This window comes from Epinephelus moara, chromosome 10 (assembly GCF_006386435.1).
Source record: "Epinephelus moara isolate mb chromosome 10, YSFRI_EMoa_1.0, whole genome shotgun sequence".
Classification (NCBI taxonomy): Eukaryota; Metazoa; Chordata; class Actinopteri; order Perciformes; family Serranidae; genus Epinephelus; species Epinephelus moara.
In genome coordinates, this window is record NC_065515.1 from 38,001,898 (window position 1) to 38,020,125 (window position 18,228).

Below are 18,228 nucleotides of genomic sequence, written 5' to 3' on the forward strand. Positions count from 1 at the left end.
ACGTAGCGCCATCTTGTGGGTCAAATTACCTATGTCAGCATTTACCTTGGTCTATAGGTCGCACCGGTCTATAACCCGCACCCAACTTTTTAGATGGAAAAAAAGGGGAAAAAAAGTGCGACTTATACACCAAGTTTTACGGTAAATGTCAGAGTAAATCAATCAATGCATTTCTCAATACACGATTCTGTATGATCTGTTTTTCAGTTTCTTTCTGCATCACTTTTTCAATTGAGTTTTAAATTTTGCTTCATTGGTATGACGTGAAGTGCAAGTGAAAATGAAACAGTATCAGAAATATTGCTTACCTTGTAGTATGCAGTTTCCCAACATCTTGGGACTCGTAACCTTTAGAGCCGAGAAATTTCTACTTTCAAAATTACACCACATGTTCATATTTCTGTGAGCGGCTATCAGCAGTGGAATGTTATAGTTTTAAAGCTGAGAAGAGGTCAAAGTATCTTTAGTTTTTAAAGTCTCACATAAATATTTCAGAAAAGTTGGGTTAAACAGTCAGCATAATTGTGTGTGTCCTGTCTTCTCTTTTTCTGTTTTGTAATGTCATTGTCCCAAGTTAATGTTTATGAGTCTACCGTTCAGTCAAATTCAGTGTAGTTTTATTGGCATGACCATTAAGCACTAATGTCAAATGGTACTGTGCAAGGTTTGCAGGGTACTATAAGTATAAAATTCAGAATTTTTAGTTAAAAAGACAACCTATTGTATGCACATTACCACATAATTTCCTCCCTTCAGCTGAAACTGGGGGCCTTTTGTGCTTTAAAGGAAGTGCTAAGTTGAAGCAGTGCTGGTGGAGGTGCATTAGAAACTGACCAGTGACAGATTTGTGACTGTCTGAACAACTGCGAAAGATTAATCTCACTCCTTTTTTTGTTGGGTTTGTGTTCCCACCTGCACACACTTACACCAGCTCACACACCTGGTGAAACGAGCTGCCTCCAAGCAGCAGTGTTGGGGCTCCGGACAGAGAACTGATTTTTCCTCGCCGTCCCTTCTTTGATTCTCTGTCGCTGTCGTAATAGCATTTCATTCTGGGTATAAAAAGCTCAAGATCAGGGTTGCGTTCCTTCTTTATAACCCCAACAAGGTCAAAGGTCAGAACATCTGGGTCTGGCCGGAACATCTGGGTCTGTTGGGGACATGGAGACCGTGGGCTCCAGACTCTCACAGCATTCTCGGATGCTTTATCTGATTTTCTTTGAAGTCTCTGTATTTGCAGCCTCATGTCCACTACTGTACAAATACCAAAGACGCTACTGGACTTCCAAAACCACATCATAGTCTCCCAGCATTCACCCCTCAGAGAGAGAGAGAGAGAGACAGAGACAGAGAGAGAGAGAGACAGAGAGAGAGAGAGAGAGAGAGAGAGAGAACAGAGAACAGAGTTGTTTTCTTGAGAACGTTTGATGTGTCTCCCGTCAGTGGGTGGGTTTCCAGTAGGATGAAAACTAAATAAAATTAGGGAAATTTAGCGTTTTCTCCACCTTTCCAGCTTGTGTTTGTGTGTTCACATGCTGCTACATGTTTGTGTGTGTGCCCTTATGTGTTCTGGGGTCAGCCCCGGTGTGCCGTGTGATTTATTGAAAGGCCTTGCAGTGATACCAGAATTCCTTTGCGTTAAATGCCTTCTTTGAGTGCCTTTTACTGCCTGTGTGCTTTATGGACCATGATCACACTCTATTCATCTCTCACTTTTACATTTCAAAAGATTATTTTCTTACGACGTCTCGTCTTTATGAGAGAGGAGAGTGTCAGAAAAAATGCAAGACGGGAGAGATGGACGGTGATGGGCCATGTAGCTGGTGAGCAGATATTAAAGTTAAGATGTTTTATAAGAGCTGAAGAGAAATTACACTCCTCATGTCAGAGCGTGAGATTGTATCATCAGTGTTATGCCATTAACAGTCCTGTTTAGAGCTAAGGTCATGCCCCCTCTCGTAGCTAGCTTCTGGTCAAACAAAATAATCAGCAAGTGTTTTTGCATTTTCTCATCTGGTGCCACATACTCTCATGTTGACATTGTTTGTCAAAGCCTTCCTAAACCATTTAAGAATTGCACTTACAGAGATGATTTGCAATATTTGGTTCTGTTTAGGTAGAAAAGCATTTTATTTAAAGGTCTCTGCTGGTGAGAAATGAAGTGTGAACGGTTGTCCTCCTCTCTAGTATGTTTTCCAGTAATACAACATGTCATGCTACTTCTGCCTTTGCTCAGAAGTCATATTTAGCATGGCACAAAGTTTAGCAATAGTTTTTTATTTTTGCATTTGAACAAAGTATCCGTGCTGTTGTATTACATGAGAATAGTCTCGAAACAATTATTTATTCATCTTGGCTAAAATGACAAGGTGTCCACTGAAGAGGTAGAGATTTATCATAAAATATGGACTTGAATTTCAAGAACTTTAGAAGAACAAGAAAACCCAGAGACATTTAGATACTAGTGGAACAGAGGCCACGAGTCAACACAGCCTCACAGAAATATGTGAAATGGACAATAACAATGCATTACATGGTGGTGGACACGAAATTTATTATTTACGTGCTGGCAACATGAATATAACGCCAGTGCAAAGGCTATTACTAACGGTCGCAGTTTCAAACATGTTGTTAATGTGGTTAACCTTGTGAAAGGGTCACAGCTAGGTTTAAGGAAGAGAAACACTTGGTTTGGTTTAGGGAATAAAAATACTTGTTTGAGTTTAGAAAAAGATTGGGGTTTAGGTAATAATAACTCTCTACGGGATGTAAGTGAAGTTTACTTTTGTACTTTGCATGCTTATGTAAAGTCCGTAATGTCACATAACTACGTTGACTTTGGTTTCACACAGGACACAAGATCCTCAGTGACTTTGCATGGGCATTGTTTTCGTGTTACCAGCACATAATTGTAACACATTTCATACCCACTTCCAGTTAATGCATTGTTAAGAATTTGTATCGATTTTAAGTATTTCTGTGAGACTTGGCTGCATGAGCACAACTACAGCTCTCTTTGGTCCCAGTTAGATGATGAGCCGCTGGAGCATGACTACCACTTAATTAGCCATAAAAATCTCCTGTTTGGTTTATCACTTTAATCAATTAGTGAATTATTTTTAAAAATGGCTCTTTGATAAAAAAATGAAATGTACACAATTGTGTACATGACAACAGTAGAAGAAACTCCCATTGAGATCATCGCAATGAGAACATTCAATCAGGACTTATGGTTAATTTGCCGTGCAGCTTATGGTGAGGTGAAGTTAGGTGGTAAGCTTTGTCTTTAGTTTAGAATCTTGAAATAATTCAGTTTTGGATTATGCAACAATTTGGGATTTGTTCAGCAACTATGGTGCAGTCAGTTGTTATAGCTTTTTGAATTTGCTAGTGCCAAATTTCATGGCTCTGGCGTCTCTTGCGTAGCATCAGCCACTGAGGCTAATGGATACTGTGTAGAACATAAAACTGACTATAAAGCTTGAAACAAATTAGGGCTGTACCAAATACTTCAAAGCTTCGAAGCTTGATTATGATTTGTTTGTTTGTTTGTTGGATTTTGCATGCGCAAAATTCACCATATGGTTTTATTTAAGGAAATATTTTGCTTCAGTCAATATTTGTTGTCATTTAGCACACACAGGGAGGCCCCCACCTGTATTAATGAAGTGGTCTGGCAACAATCAGCACCAAAGAATCAAAGCTTCATTCAGAAACCTCATATCAATAGAAACTTAAAGAAAAAGACATTTGGTACGACCCTTAAACAAACACTTGTGTTTTTCTGTGTTATGAGTAAACTGCATATGCTCACACTTAGGAGTGGGGGAAAAAATCGATACAGCATAGTATCACGATATTTTGCATGAGGATATTGTATCGATACACGGACGCCGAGTATCAATGTTTTTTTTATTATATACGTCATTTATTTTCACATACACATTTTAATACAACTTTTGATACGAGAATAATAAAATCAATTGCTTTTTTGGTCCACTGGATTGTGCTGATGTTTTCTTTTTCCTGGTGAGGTCAGCAGAGGCAGGATGTTCATCAAAACAAAGATGGAGGCACCAAAAAAAAGAAATCAGAGATGCGGCATTAGCATTTAAATTAAATGTCTGGACTTATTTTACAAAATTTTAACATGGAAGGAAAGAAGGACTTGGATATGACTTATGTGATTTGCAAGCAGTGTCATATGAGAGTAAAATACTGTGGGAATACTACAAACATGAGGGCTCACCTCCCACTCCACCATCCAGAGATAGTGTCAGCCGCTGACAGCCAAGCTAACGCTAAACCCGCTCCACCAAAAGATCAACACTGGACACACTTAGCTTGACAAAACTACCATCAAACTGTGCGAGAGCAAAGAAAATAACACAGTCCATCACCTACTTCATGTGCAAAGATCTGCGTCCATACAGTGCTGTTGAAAATGAAGCTTTTGTTATATGCTAAAAACACGCCATCAGTATGTGACTCTGTCACAACGTTTTTTCACCAACACAGTCGAACCCAAGCTCTACATGGAAGTGAAGCATAAAGTTGAGAAATCTGAGTACAGCAAGAAGGGTGGCATTAACTTGTGGCATCTGGAATTTAAGGTCAGTGGATTCGTATGTGAATATAACGGCACATTATCTCACAGAGTACTGGAGACTGCTGTCTCACGTTCTCCAAAGTAGAGCAGTACACGAAAGTCACGCCAGAGAAAACATTGCAGACCTCCTGTGAAATGCAGCATAAAAATAGGGGACTGTCACTGTAACAGACAACGCTTCAGTGTGGGTGTTGCCATTCAGTTAGCAAGATACCTGCATGGGAAGTGCTCACACGCTTAATCTGGCCTCGAAGAGGGCATTAAATCTGCCAACAGTTCAGTTTGTCAGGTGTATGTAGCATTTCTGGCAGGTTTTATGATGGTGTTAAATTTTGTTGTAATAAAAATGATGAAAGTCAGATGAACAGACTGAAAAACGTATCTTATTAGGTAAAATTGATGTTGACGTTTGAAGTTTTCGTTTTGGGGAAATAATTAGCAGTTGGATAAAAAGGCAATAAATTGCGATATATCGCAATATATTGTATCGCAATACTCAGCATATCACAATATTGCAATAATATTGTATCGTGGCCTAAGTATTGTGACCTAAGTGTCGTGAGTCCACTGGCGATTCCCATCCCTACACACACTACTGTGTGGTGAAGGTGATAATTGCGATAGGCTTCATCATGGTGGTGATGTTGAACAGTAACAGCTGTAATGTTTCAGTATTCCCGCTACTCCGCCTGCTCTAAATCCATCCGACATCATAAGAAATCGATGTCTGCTTTCAATATTTCCAACTTTGGTTCACATATAAAATCCATTTGCATATGGGTTTCTTAATTCCTACTCATAATACTCATCAGTCCTCAGAGACTGTGATGCTGACTTACAAGCTTGTAACATGGTGTCAGATGGTGAGTGAGTGTAGTCCATAATGTCATTTAATCTCTAAAATGTGTCTAATGCTCACAGGGTGAGGGACACATTTTGTCTCAGCTAATCTTCAGCTTTCTTGTACCAGTTGTTGTTATTATTACTGCTGCATATTTTCAGACATGGGCAGAGCGCTGCTTTAAACAGGATGTACCAAAACGTTGGGTTTGGTTCCAAATCGGATCCATATGAAGATTATATTGTGCTTCCATCTGTTAGTGGTTCGTGTTGAATTATTTGCTACATGCTCTGTTTGGGGTGAGTTCACTTGGCCGCAGAACGCTCTTGTTAGCAGTTTGGAAGCAGCTTTTATTCCACTGCAAGTGTCTGCAGACGGATCTGAGAGGGTGAGATTGTCTGTCACCTGCTGAAATCCTGGTTGAGAAAGACCAGGCGTTGGATTAACTTCCTGGATGCTGAATTGTGTGGCTGTCTGCTAAGACGGCAGACTTAGCAGACAGGAGTCTGATTTCAACAGATGTTCTCCTGCCAACCTCAGATGGAGATTTCAGAGGCCAGGCATGACGATGATGATGACGAAGTTGATAATAATACATGGCACAACACTTTCTGTTACCACTGGGTATCATCACCTCCCCCAAGGAGGTTATGTTTTCAATTTGGTTTGTTCATCATCAGGATGACAATAAAACTACTGCCTGGATTTTCAGGAAACTTGGTGGAAGGGTGTAGCATGGGCCAAAGAAGAACCCATTACAAAGTGCTGTATGTAACTCTGGAGAAAGATAGTTGATTGTTGAGTCTCACCTGAGGTCATCAAATACCAATGCTTTGTGTTGGTAGTCGGACTGAACCCCAAATCATTGATACCTGACAACCTTGGAATGAGACTTAACAGTTTTAAAGCAGATCCGAATCACGAGGCAGATATGCAAATTATATTTCTCTTTTTTTAACATAGGCAGAGGTCTGTGTTCTCCAAGTGCCCTTCAATTCGAAACATTTTGATATTAATTCCTAAATCAGATTTTGGTCGCAAATTTTACATTTTTGGAATGTCTCATTCTCGGAACCCATCAGCTGTATTCGGCGTCTGACTTCCGGCAGACGGTGATAAACCCATCAGCTGTATTCGGCGTCTGACTTCCGGCAGACGGTGATACAGCCTCTGGGGGCAGACCTCCGATTTTTTGGCATTCCGGTTTGATTTGGCCGGAGGAGGCGAATTTCCATTTCCGACTTCCGTTTATATATAAGTAAATATGCTGAACCATTGCAATGGATTCAGAGTTTGCAGTGACGCCAATTATGTTCCGCCTCGTTAGTTCACCGCACGGACTGTTTAACGTGGCAACAACTGCAGCCGGCTCAAATGTGATTGAACAATATCACACGGACTACAAACAGCCTACAACCGGAAACCAGGGCTCTTCCGCTCTTCTTCCGGAGGCAAGATCTCCGGGGTTTGATTACAGACTCTACATTCACTGTTTAAAGTTTTCCTCCACAAAATCCTGTTTTAATTTCATAAAGTGTGCCAGAGAAAAATAAAAATGAAAAGGATATTTAATCAAGATTAAAAAATATTACCAATCTAACAGAGCGTCTGATGTCAATTTCCGATGCGTTACATTTTTTGTTCATACTCAAAAAGTTTGGAGATTTGATGCTCAGCACTATTTCCTGTCTCAGGTCTCAATGATTTTAACTGGTGAGCAAAGAGAGAAGTCAGCTGAATTTTTACTAGTGGTGGAGTCACAAAAATAGTAACTGGTCTACAGTTAAAAATCAATCATCTTCCCTGTGATAAAAATTGCTACATGAGTTATCAGTAATTATTTTCTGTGTCTGTTTTGGCACATGGTTATAATAAAATGATCACTCTTACATATTGAGGAACTGATAAGCATTCAGCCAATAAGCACATTTTTGCATTCCACATTCGTGTGGCCACAAGGGTCCTTGTGACGTAAGCATAATCATCTGCCTATCTCCACAAAAGTCCATGTGGACAGTCAGCCTGCAGCCCAGTTTGTAGTCTGGTCATGCAGTCTTGTACAAAACAGGGTGGTGTCATATGGTTAGAATAGTGACTTCTCCATCTCTTGATACAAGATTTATCACGACAACACTCTTTGCTAATTCACTAGTTAAAGTTGTGCATAGATGAACTTTCACCTGTGAGTCGGCCAGAACCAATCGGAGCTCAACTAGTAACAGAGACTATATTCTGAATTTCTCTGTTGTTCTGGCTCCAGTTGAAGTAAATGAGAGATGGATGGCACTTTGACTCTCAGCAGGTAGTTACAGGTCACTGTGTATATTAAGTGCATTGGTTGTTGTTGCCAAAGCAAGATGGGTCAGCTAAGGGTCTTATCTGAGCCTCAGTAAGCTGGGGCCTTCTCCTGTGGCGTTCTTTCACTCGTTGCAATGTCCTTTGGCATGTCGTCAATGGGGCACAACATCACATTTTGGTGTTTATTTCATTTCACTGAATTTACATATGCACGCAGACTGAAACTAAACAAAAGGCTACTTCAGGTTTTTTTTTCACTGCTCTGCAGCAGCTTTCTTGCATTTGTTTTCCTTCCCTTTTATTTGTCATCTGCCTCTGACAGGCTAATATTGGTTAAGACCCTCCCTCTTAGCGTTTAGCAACCAATCAACAAAGGACACAAAAAAAAAAAGGTTGAATTTCTACTGAAAATGTATTAATCTGTATTACTTGACTTCAGACCAGCTTCAGTGTTCGTGACGAGACCAGTTGATGTTTCTTTTATGCCAGCTATGAAATGTTCTCCATTACAAACCCTAATCAATATAATTATGAAGCAAGTGGATTATTTAATATAATTGTGGAGTAAGTCACCCTATAATAATTACATTCAGCCCCATGATAAATTATGTCTCATTGCTGTAGGTAATTAGTCTGAAAATGTTTCCAGTTATGGCTTTAGAGCCAAAAATGGATGTGAGTAATGTACAGAGCTGCTCACATGAGAAAGAGCTGTTTGTGCTGCCGTTACAGACAGAGGAGAAAATGGGCTGTAGCTTTCATCTGCTGGCCTGTATGTGTACCACGTGAAGTTAAAAATAAAAAAGACCCACAATTGAACTGCGTTTTGAAACTGAGCGGTGTCACAGACTGAATCGGCCTGTACTTGTTCACTATGTGTGTGTTCAGTGTTCTTGCCTTTGTGTGTAATCAGAAGAGTGTGATTAAGCGCAGTGGAGCCTCTGAGATGTGGGTCCCTGCTCTCTAAAAGGCTGAACTATGCCAGTGCTGCTGGGAGCGTTCTTCTGTAATAAGATCACCCAGAAAAGACATTTTCAAGAGGTTCAGTGTCAGATAAAAACACTGCTCTCTTTTTACACTATATGGCTGCCTGGGTACTTCTGGTCTCTGCTGTTTGTCATGGTTTGGGCTAAACATCATAATTCCAATTAATGTAATGCCACAGCATCAAACATTTTAGACAATAATGATGTTCCTCTTTGTGGCAAGATTGGGGAAGACCCTTTCCTGTTTTAACATGACAATGATCCAGTGCACAAACAACCCAGTCGCCAGAATAAAGTTGGCATTGTGCATTTCTGCAAACCACAGATATGTTTTATTTTACACTTCATATGTAACAGATATGTTGAACCTTTATGTTTCTTTACATTTCAATTTTCCCTTTGTATGTTAAATAAATGGTTTCAAGTTTTAATTATAATTAAGGACTTGTCCGATCAAAAAAAAAAAAAAAACCCTCTGTTTTTGTTCCTTGTAACTGATAATAGTATAGTAATAGTTGTTTAATACTGTATGCAGTTATACTGTGAAACCATGATATTGTCTGATATGGTTATTGTACCGTAGAAATGTCATACTGTTGAAATCCTAGGTGGGACAACATTGTGGTTAATATATGGGTACGTACAGGCACAAAAACCACGTGTTTCTGGTCTGGAAAGATCATGTTTTGGCTTAAAATACCCAGTTTTGTTGCCACAATCTCAGCTTGAAATGTCCCAACATGTTAAAAAATATCTTTTGTTTGTTTGTTTGTTTGTTTTTTATTGGTCTGGAGTAGTAGTCTGTGGCTGTCTGCTGCTTGGCAGGGTTAGGGGTTAGGGCTGGGGTTAGCCATCTCATCTATGTGTCACACCATCCACCACCCCCCCTTCTGATGAGAAACTCATCTCATGTTCATATAATCTGAACTACGTTACTTTGATATGTTAGATTGAGCTTGCACAAAGCCAGGTCCATTAAGAAATGGTTTTCCCACTTCTGTGTGGAAGAACTTAACTGGCCTGCACAGAGTCCTGGGTTTTAACCTTTTGGATTTTACCTGTTGATTGCATCACTGAAACAAAAGTGATCTGGCATTATCTAAGTACTGCATATTCCCCACAGTAATTGTGTTTACATTCTTAGATTGACTTTGTGATACAACTTAAGGTCTGACTGGTTTCATTAGTGAATATGACACTATTTAATGACAGTTGCTGATCATGTTTACGTACTTTGATTCGCCATGAGGGAGAATGATAATAAAATTTGCTTTGGGGTTGGCTTTGCTTGATGTGTGTTAGTAAAAGAAAATGGAGAAGATAACTGTGCTGTTTTTCAACATGCTTCATTTTGTCTTCGCTCTCAACAATCTCTACTGGCATCAGAAACAAGTTGACCAATTGCGTTTCTTCCGGTTTCCATGTGGTATCCACGTCATCACCATTTTTCAGAAGGGGTGCGTCAGCGACAGCAGCTTCATGCATAAGCTCTGCAGCTACACTGCAACTCCTTAACGCTCAAGTATAAAATAACTTAAATGCTGTTGTGGCCGAATTGAAGCAAATCCTGCATCCAGGTTCCAAAACCTTGTGGAAAGCCTTCCCAGAAATGTGTAGGCTATTATGGCAGCAATTAATATCCATGGTTTTGGAGTGAGATGCACAGCAATCACATTTGAGTGAAACTCTTGGGTGTCCACATATTTCTGGCCATGAAGTGTATGTAATTTTAACCTCCATGCGGAGGGAAAACAACAAAGAAAGAAATGGGAAGACCAGCACATACTTCTTGAGAAAGCACCATGACTGTGTTAAACATAAAAAAACTAAAAAGAAAGAAAAATAGAAGTCTCTGTTCTTCTTTCAACAAAGGCTTTTCTCTGAGTAGACATTAATTTTGGAATTAGCTGCAGGATTAAGGAACATACAGTGTCAGTTAATTGAAAAAAGGAGATTCTTCAGTATCAGGTTTCACCACAATGTTTTATTAGACCCCTTGAGGCCAACGTGTGTGTTTTTGATACAAACTTAATACACATGATGCCTGAGAGATGAAAAAAAGTCCTCCCAAAAATTGAGATGGAAATAGAAGTGGGAGAAAGAGAGAGCCAGAGAGAGAAAGAAAGGAACCTTTACAAACAGAACGTACAGGGAAAAGGATTTTTCTGGCTCTTTGGTGGTCTTAAGCAGGGTCTCACTGGATCTTGAACCCGGTGCAAAACACAACAGGGGGGGAAAATGAGTAAGGGGTTGAGGAGAGTGGGGTGAGTGGGGGGTCCTGGGCTTGGGGGGTTACACCACCAGAGTCCCACAATTCATCATCCTTTGGCACCGACGGGGGCTGTCTGGACAGATCGGTGGTGGGGAGCCGAGAGGGGGGATTGATGGCCAGCGAGACTCTGTGACCTCCCTTTTTCCCCCGAGAGAGGAGATACTGTGTGTGTGTGTGTGTGTGTGTGTGTGTGTGTGTGTGTTAGAGAGAGAGAGTAATCATCACCCTCCATCCCTCGCATCCTGTTGAAGACATCAAGTTTGGACATTGAGTTGAATCCAGCATGTCTTCATACGAAGGCGACCCATCAGCTGGCCGCAGGACATCACATTAGGCATGACAGATAATTTGTTTTTCTTTCTTCCCTCTCTCTTTTTCCCTCCCCCTTGCTCCCTTTCTCCCTCTCTCTTTTCTATCTTTCTTTTTAACAGGACTACCTGCAGGGCGACAGCACCAAAGCATATCAGAGGTTGGGTTGGAAGCCGAAGGTGACTTTTGAGGTCAGTGTCACACACCTGGCACAGCTTGACAGGATGATGTGGTTGAAATCAATATAATGATATTAATGAGGATATTTTGTCACACGCTTATGAACATGGAATGTTCGATGAAATATAATTTAGTCACAGAAAGCCAATGTCCAAAGATAAAGTACAAGAGAGTATGTCTTCATATGTATCTACAAATGTAGAAAGTGGGTGGGGTTAGCGGGGTATGTGGGTGGGATAGTGAGATAAAGGATGTGATATTTTTTTTCTGTAGTGAGTAAGTGTAGCCTAGATTTTGTCACTAGACTACAGAGGCCCATGGATCCACACAAGAAGCAGCAGAAAACCAACAAGTTATCAGCATGTCAGAGTACAGGCCTATTTTTATAGTCTTACAGAGAGTAATCAAGTCTTATGTTGGCTGGATATGAATCTACTGTATTTTAAATGGGAAGGAATATAAAATCACTTCCTTTACTGGAAACGTTTTTTCAGCCAAACTTCATGGTGGATAACATGAAATTTAATAAAAATAATATTGTAGTAACATTGGAAATCATTTTCCAATATATTTCAAGATATAATAATGGTAAGCCACATTTTAAAAAATCAACTGATGCTCTTAACTGTGTTTGACTGCGCTGTATTACATTAGACAAAAGTCTCCACACTTGTAAAGCAAAGACTCAAATAACGATTTGTTTTTTAATTACATTTACTATGTGTAAGCACTTATATGGACAACAGAATTTAGTCAAAAAAAATAACATGATAATATGCTGTAGTAACTAAATGGCTGCATATTGTTTAAAAAATGTTGGTTACTGTTAATGTGATGCTTGAGTTTTGATACTGATACCAGAAGTATGTTTTTTTTTAAGTAAAAACATTGTCTTCTACAAAGAAAACAAAAAAAGGCAAAGTTCACAAATGTTAAATGCTTATAATAAACACAGGAAGCCAAACACAGAGTTTGCATAAATAAAATATGGTATGAAACTGGCAGCATTTTGAGTGAACTCACTAACTGATGAAAGAATAAGCAAACAAGACTCCAGATCTGATCCGACACGAAATGCTAGTTAACCCCACAGTTTTTATATTCTGTGCAATGCACACATTTAGGTCGGTGAAAAAAAATCTCTATATATATATGGAGGTCCAGTATCCAGCTTCCATCATCATTCAGTCTGAATTATACATTTCATCTGAAAGTCAGTAAATGATAATATTGTATTGTTGCTGATACTGAACAGAGTTGGCGTCTTCAGTAATAGCAGACCTAAATATAAAATGAGTGTGTTTTAATAAGAGATTTGTTTTATGTAAGTTGAATAGTCAGAGTTCAGTTCTCTTCCTTTATGAAACTAAGTGTTAACATGTGATGATGGTGTCCCTCTGCAGGAGCTGGTGAAGGAGATGTTGGATTCAGACATCAAGCTAATGAAGGAAAACCCAAATGCCTGAGTCCATTTCAGTCCCATTTAGACACTCCTGCGTTCTACCGACAGTGGAAGGGAACATGTTGTATTTTTACCTTGATGACTTTTCCAAATGAAGTAATTGTGTCCTTTCTAATTTGTAATGAGGTTTGACTCAACCTATTATTGCCTTTGTGTTTGTGTCTATTTCCAGCATCATGCCATTTTGATTTTGTTTTGTTATCACATAGCAGAGATGCCTTATATATTTCCACACTGATCATGTCATAATTTATATTGATGGCAACTTTTGAGGGTTTATTTATGTCTTTGTTTCTGTTGATTGTGACTGAATTGATTTCGGTCAGAGGATGAAATGGCAGATTATATAAATACATAGAAGAATGAAGAATTTATCTTTTACTGGAGAATAGGAATCAATGGGTTTATTAATATCCTGACATATAGATGAAACAAATGGTTTGGTACAATAAAGACGGATCTTTTTTCATATTGTCCTCCTGTTTTTTTAATGCTGCACAACCCCTGATAAATTATGTTAATATAAATATTAATTATTAGTGTGTGTGTGTGTGTGTGTGTGTGTGTTGCCCAGGTTGTGCAGAGGTCGCCAGACTCTGCTCCTGTCTGCACTGACATTCCATGCATAGGTATTTGCGGGCACACTGCGCTCTTTTTTTTCGTCAGGAAGTGTGTTTTCTCCCCACGCTCGGAGTCCCACTGTCCCGCTCTCAAACGCCTCTTGTCTGTCCACACCGGCTGCTAATGGCGAGGGCGCAGTGAGCGTCTGGACCCAGAGCTGCTCTGGTCCTGATGATAGTCGTAAGTTATTTACGCTAAAACTCTGAAAACACTTCCCATCGTACGGAAGTTATTTAAACCCACTGACACGTCTGCTTCCTTTTTAAAAAAGCAACATATTTTCCCTCCTCAGTCTGCAGTAAGTTCACACTCAATACAAGAGTTAAGTCCTTAAACTGTTGTGAGGGAGTAATTCAAACATTTTCTGTCAAGCAACGCGGTTTGCATGGCAGCACCTGAATCTTGAACATCTTTTAATATTTTTCTCTTTAAAATAAGTCCGTGACTGCAATTAAAAAATGCTGTTTTTAGGAGTTTCCTTTATCCGTATGTCAAGTTCTCATTTTCTTACATCCCCCGACTTATTAATAATTAATATAATGCACGTATAGGCTTTATTATATAATGTTAATTATATTTAATAACGTCTCTTTAGTCTTTCATCCGTCAAACGTCATGTGGCCTACAGCAGTGGATGTATTCAAAGTATTTTGGGGGATTTACTATCGGTGGAAGAAGTAGGCTATTCAGATCTTAAGGAGAAATACCACAATGTAAAAACAAATGAATGTCCTGAATTCAAATCCTACATCAGCAAAATATCTACATTAAAAGTTGTCATGATGCAGCAGAATTTAAACTCATTTAATATTTGTTATTGATATAGCTATTTAAGTTTAAGTAGGCTAATATTTAAATCTTGCAGTTAATTTTAACCACATTGCATATTATTATGCCGTTTAATCTACAGCCCTGCATCATATTTATGAACTTTTCCAATATTTTATATCTAAAATCTTAATTTGTATAGTTATTAAAGCTGTCATACAAACAGAAGTTATAAAAAAAAGACACTGTGTATAGGAACAGAAAATATAATACTTATGACACGTATTTCAAAATTGTACTAAAGTACAGTACTTGAGTAAATGTACTGAGTTACTCTGTACCACTGGTGTTATTTTGGGGTAGAGCGGTTTGACATTGAACTTGTACGGGGGCCGGAGGGTCTCAGTGAGCGGTGTGAGCAGGGTGGGATCGCCTCTGTGTGTTTCAGAGACAACACCTACAGGACATTTAGAGCTTTCTCTGTGATCGTCCTGGACAGCGCTGCGTCTGTGCGCACTCCGGATTGGAAACAGATGTTGCTCTGAGGTTGTTTGGGCCCCTGAAACCGCGCTGAGAGCAGAAAACACACACTGAGCCCGGAGCCTCGCGCAGGTGCACTGCGTTCCGCTCAACAACAATTAGGCGAGCCTTGTGATCAGGTTTACTGTTGGCACTCAAAGAAAGTAGAGCTGATCTGGATTTGGACCGCGGATGTAAAGAAATAAAAGGCCTTCGTGCAGCTAAACAAACATTTTAAGGGGATGAAACGGTCAATTTAAGCTCATGATGCCGTAAGTCCCTGTAAGATAAGAATATTACTGCCTTTTTCTGTCAGACCTAATGCACAGTGAGTGACCTCAGGGAAACATAAGCTCGCAAATTAAAGCTGGAGGAGGGAGAAGAAAAGCTGCGCCAATTAAAAACCTGAAGTTAATATTGTGTTAACTGCTTGTGAGCACATTTTGACAGAGCTGTTTACTGTAATAAATCCTTTATGTCATAAAAACTAATCCCGAGGAAACAAATTCGATGTCCATATGTCGTTTGTGTTGTGTAATAATGTATTATTAATAACCTAAATCATCATCATCATCATCATTACCACCATTGGTCCATGGCAACACCTGGTGTTTTCTTTATTTGATATAATAGGCCTCAAATACACTGAGTATCATTTATCATATCAATTTTCCCTTTTCAGAGGACACTGGATGCTGTTTGCTAGAAAACGACTATAATTGGGATACTAAAGAAATACCAGCAATATAATGTACAACATTGTTGATATTACAGCCCTCCCAAATAAACATATGCCTAAAAGACAAATAAAAAGCTACTTGGCCTAACTAAAAGGAAATGGGTGAACTTGTAAGGGGGGCGTGAATAAATGAATAACCCTGGCTGCAGATCTTTGTAAGAGATAAAAATATAGTCTGTAAGTTTTAATGTAAAGTTTTCTTTTTAAAGAATCCAAATCAAAGTATCACTGTTGAGTCAATCAGAGGGCATATTTATCATTTTATTTCAACTTACACGCGCTAAATGGCGGCCATCATTCCTTTGAGGGTTTTGATGTGTAAACTGTATCAAGGGTTGAGCTCAGCGAGAGTGCGTGGATGTTTTCAGGACACCAACATATCAGGCTGAAAACACACAAAAGGCAAATCTCTGGTGCCAGAATGCTTTTGGATCAAACACAGAATGAATCAGTCATCGCCCCTACTCCTCCGAGACACAACAGACAGAGCTGAAGACACACACACACACACACACACACACACACACACACACACACGCAGGATTGAAGAAGTGAAGAGTGTGTGAGTCTCACACTGAGGCCTCCATATTAGTTTTAAGCCCTTCAACCTGTAGTCCAGTATTCTTAGATGTCCTTTTTGTAAGGTTTTTATATAAAATACACATTTTAATTATTTAAATAAGCGTATAGGACATCACACGTAAGATTACATTTAATGTTTGGGGGGTTTCTTCCGACCTGAACAGAAATAAAAGTAAAATTATTTATCAGTGTGATCTCTATGTGATTTTTTAATATTTGCGTTTCGACAAAAAAAAACCCCGTTAAAAGTAAAATATAACAGATAAATAATGTTGCTGTTAGCCTATGTATCAGATGAAAAAATACATTCAATTCAGCGGTGCAACGGTGAAAAAAAGAAGCGTCTTAAAAATCTACTGTCTGCGCAAGAAAATAGTTCCTCCTCAGTGAATCCGCCGATACGTTTTCTGTAAATACTTTTATCTGCCAGACATTTGATACACTAGATGTGGGCTATCGGGTTGCTTTAAGACTCGCTATAACACGTCAGTAGGACATGTTAATAATACACTCGTCTTAATGCTCATTATAGTGTGAACACTGCGGTGAATTGGCCGAATATGACATCTGCAGACACCTCCACAACTGTGATCCCTTGAGGCGATGTGTATTTGAAACCGATGTCTATTAAAAGAACATTAAAATACCTCAAACACAACATGACACAATAACCTAATAAATCCTTAATTAGGCCTTTTGAATGCGCCTTTGGTGCGCTTTTTACGCGTGTTGGCAGCGCTTCCACTCTATAGAGTCCTCCTCTCCTCCTCTGGGAGTCTTTTCATTCGCAGGCTGCAGGCCTATAAACTGCCACAACAATACAGCAGTGCACTGGCCCGAGCCCTGTAGTCCCAGTGAAGGTGGTTTAGATAAGGCAGTGACAGGCTCTGCTGCAGGCGTCTCGCCGTCCTTTCCTAAAGTGCATTGTTGACATCCTCTCCATTGACCTCCATCACCTCCTCCTGTCTTGTCCTTACAATGAAAAATGATTCTCAGCCGTGACTGCGTTTTCCTTCCTGACCCTCGAGTGCCGCATCAATCACAAAGGCGTTTGCTTAGAGGCAATAATCTAGTTATTATTATCATTATTATTATCATTAGGCAGCTTTCTGTAATAGGTTATGATCTTAAATGTCATTGTGGAGCTCGCATTAAACCCCTCTGTGGAAGGTGCAGCAGTGGAGCCAAAAGGGCATTGTTTACGTTAGCTTTATGGGCTTGACTCATCTGACTGGGGGCCCTGGGGAGCGTCTGTGAGCTGGAATTTTTTTGTTTCACTGACTCATTAAAAATCTCATACACACAGGCCTGAAACTGACAGTCACGTTTAAGCTTTCACCGCCTGCTCGGCCTTGCAAGGACTCACACCTGCACACACACACACACACACACACACACACACACACACACACACCACACACACACACACACACACACACACACTGCTCTGGTTCCAGGGTGTTTTACTGTCTGCCAGAGAGTGAAAATGTCTCGTCAGCGCCTGCAGGCTGCAGGATCAGAGCAGAGGTGAAGAGGCTGAGACGCTGCAAGAGCTCAGATAAACACAAAACACATTCCGGTTATTCTTAGTCAACATTCAAATTGTCCATTTTTTTTTTATCCATGTTGTTTTTATTGTTATTATTATCATTGTTGTTATTTTATTTTGTATTTTTTGTTATTATTATTACTGCTATTTTTGAAGGTTGTCAGAATGGTTTTAATTTTAATTTCTTATAAATATTTACGTCACCTTTACCTTTATTATCGCGTGCGCAAAACCATTGAAAAGTTCAGTCTATGATTCATAATGCAAACTTTTTGTTGTCATTCTTTATCTAGAATATTGTAAAAATATTGTAGAAATACAATAATCTTAATGATAATATCTAGATATTCAGTAGATATACACGCTGCCACGTGGATCTGCCTGCACGTATAAACATTTTCAAAAAGAGAGAAAGAAAAAGAAAGGCTTGATCTCCATAAGCGTCTATGTGTTTTGGAGGGGTCGCCGTACGTCATCAGGGAAGCACTGAAAT

General features: G+C 39.5%; 1 protein-coding gene across 1 annotated transcript in view; it reads left to right on the forward strand.

The window, feature by feature from the left end:
- The window catches only part of gmds (GDP-mannose 4,6-dehydratase), a 218,111-nt gene extending 204,685 nt beyond the window's left edge, over nt 1–13,426 (forward strand). The window contains exons 10-11 of the mRNA XM_050054237.1: nt 11,438–11,506; nt 12,899–13,426. Of these exons, the coding sequence (XP_049910194.1) occupies nt 11,438–11,506; nt 12,899–12,961 (132 nt within the window). The 3' untranslated portion in view covers nt 12,962–13,426. The remainder of the gene's footprint in view (nt 1–11,437; nt 11,507–12,898) is intronic.
- The last annotated feature ends 4,802 nt before the right edge of the window (nt 13,427–18,228 follow it).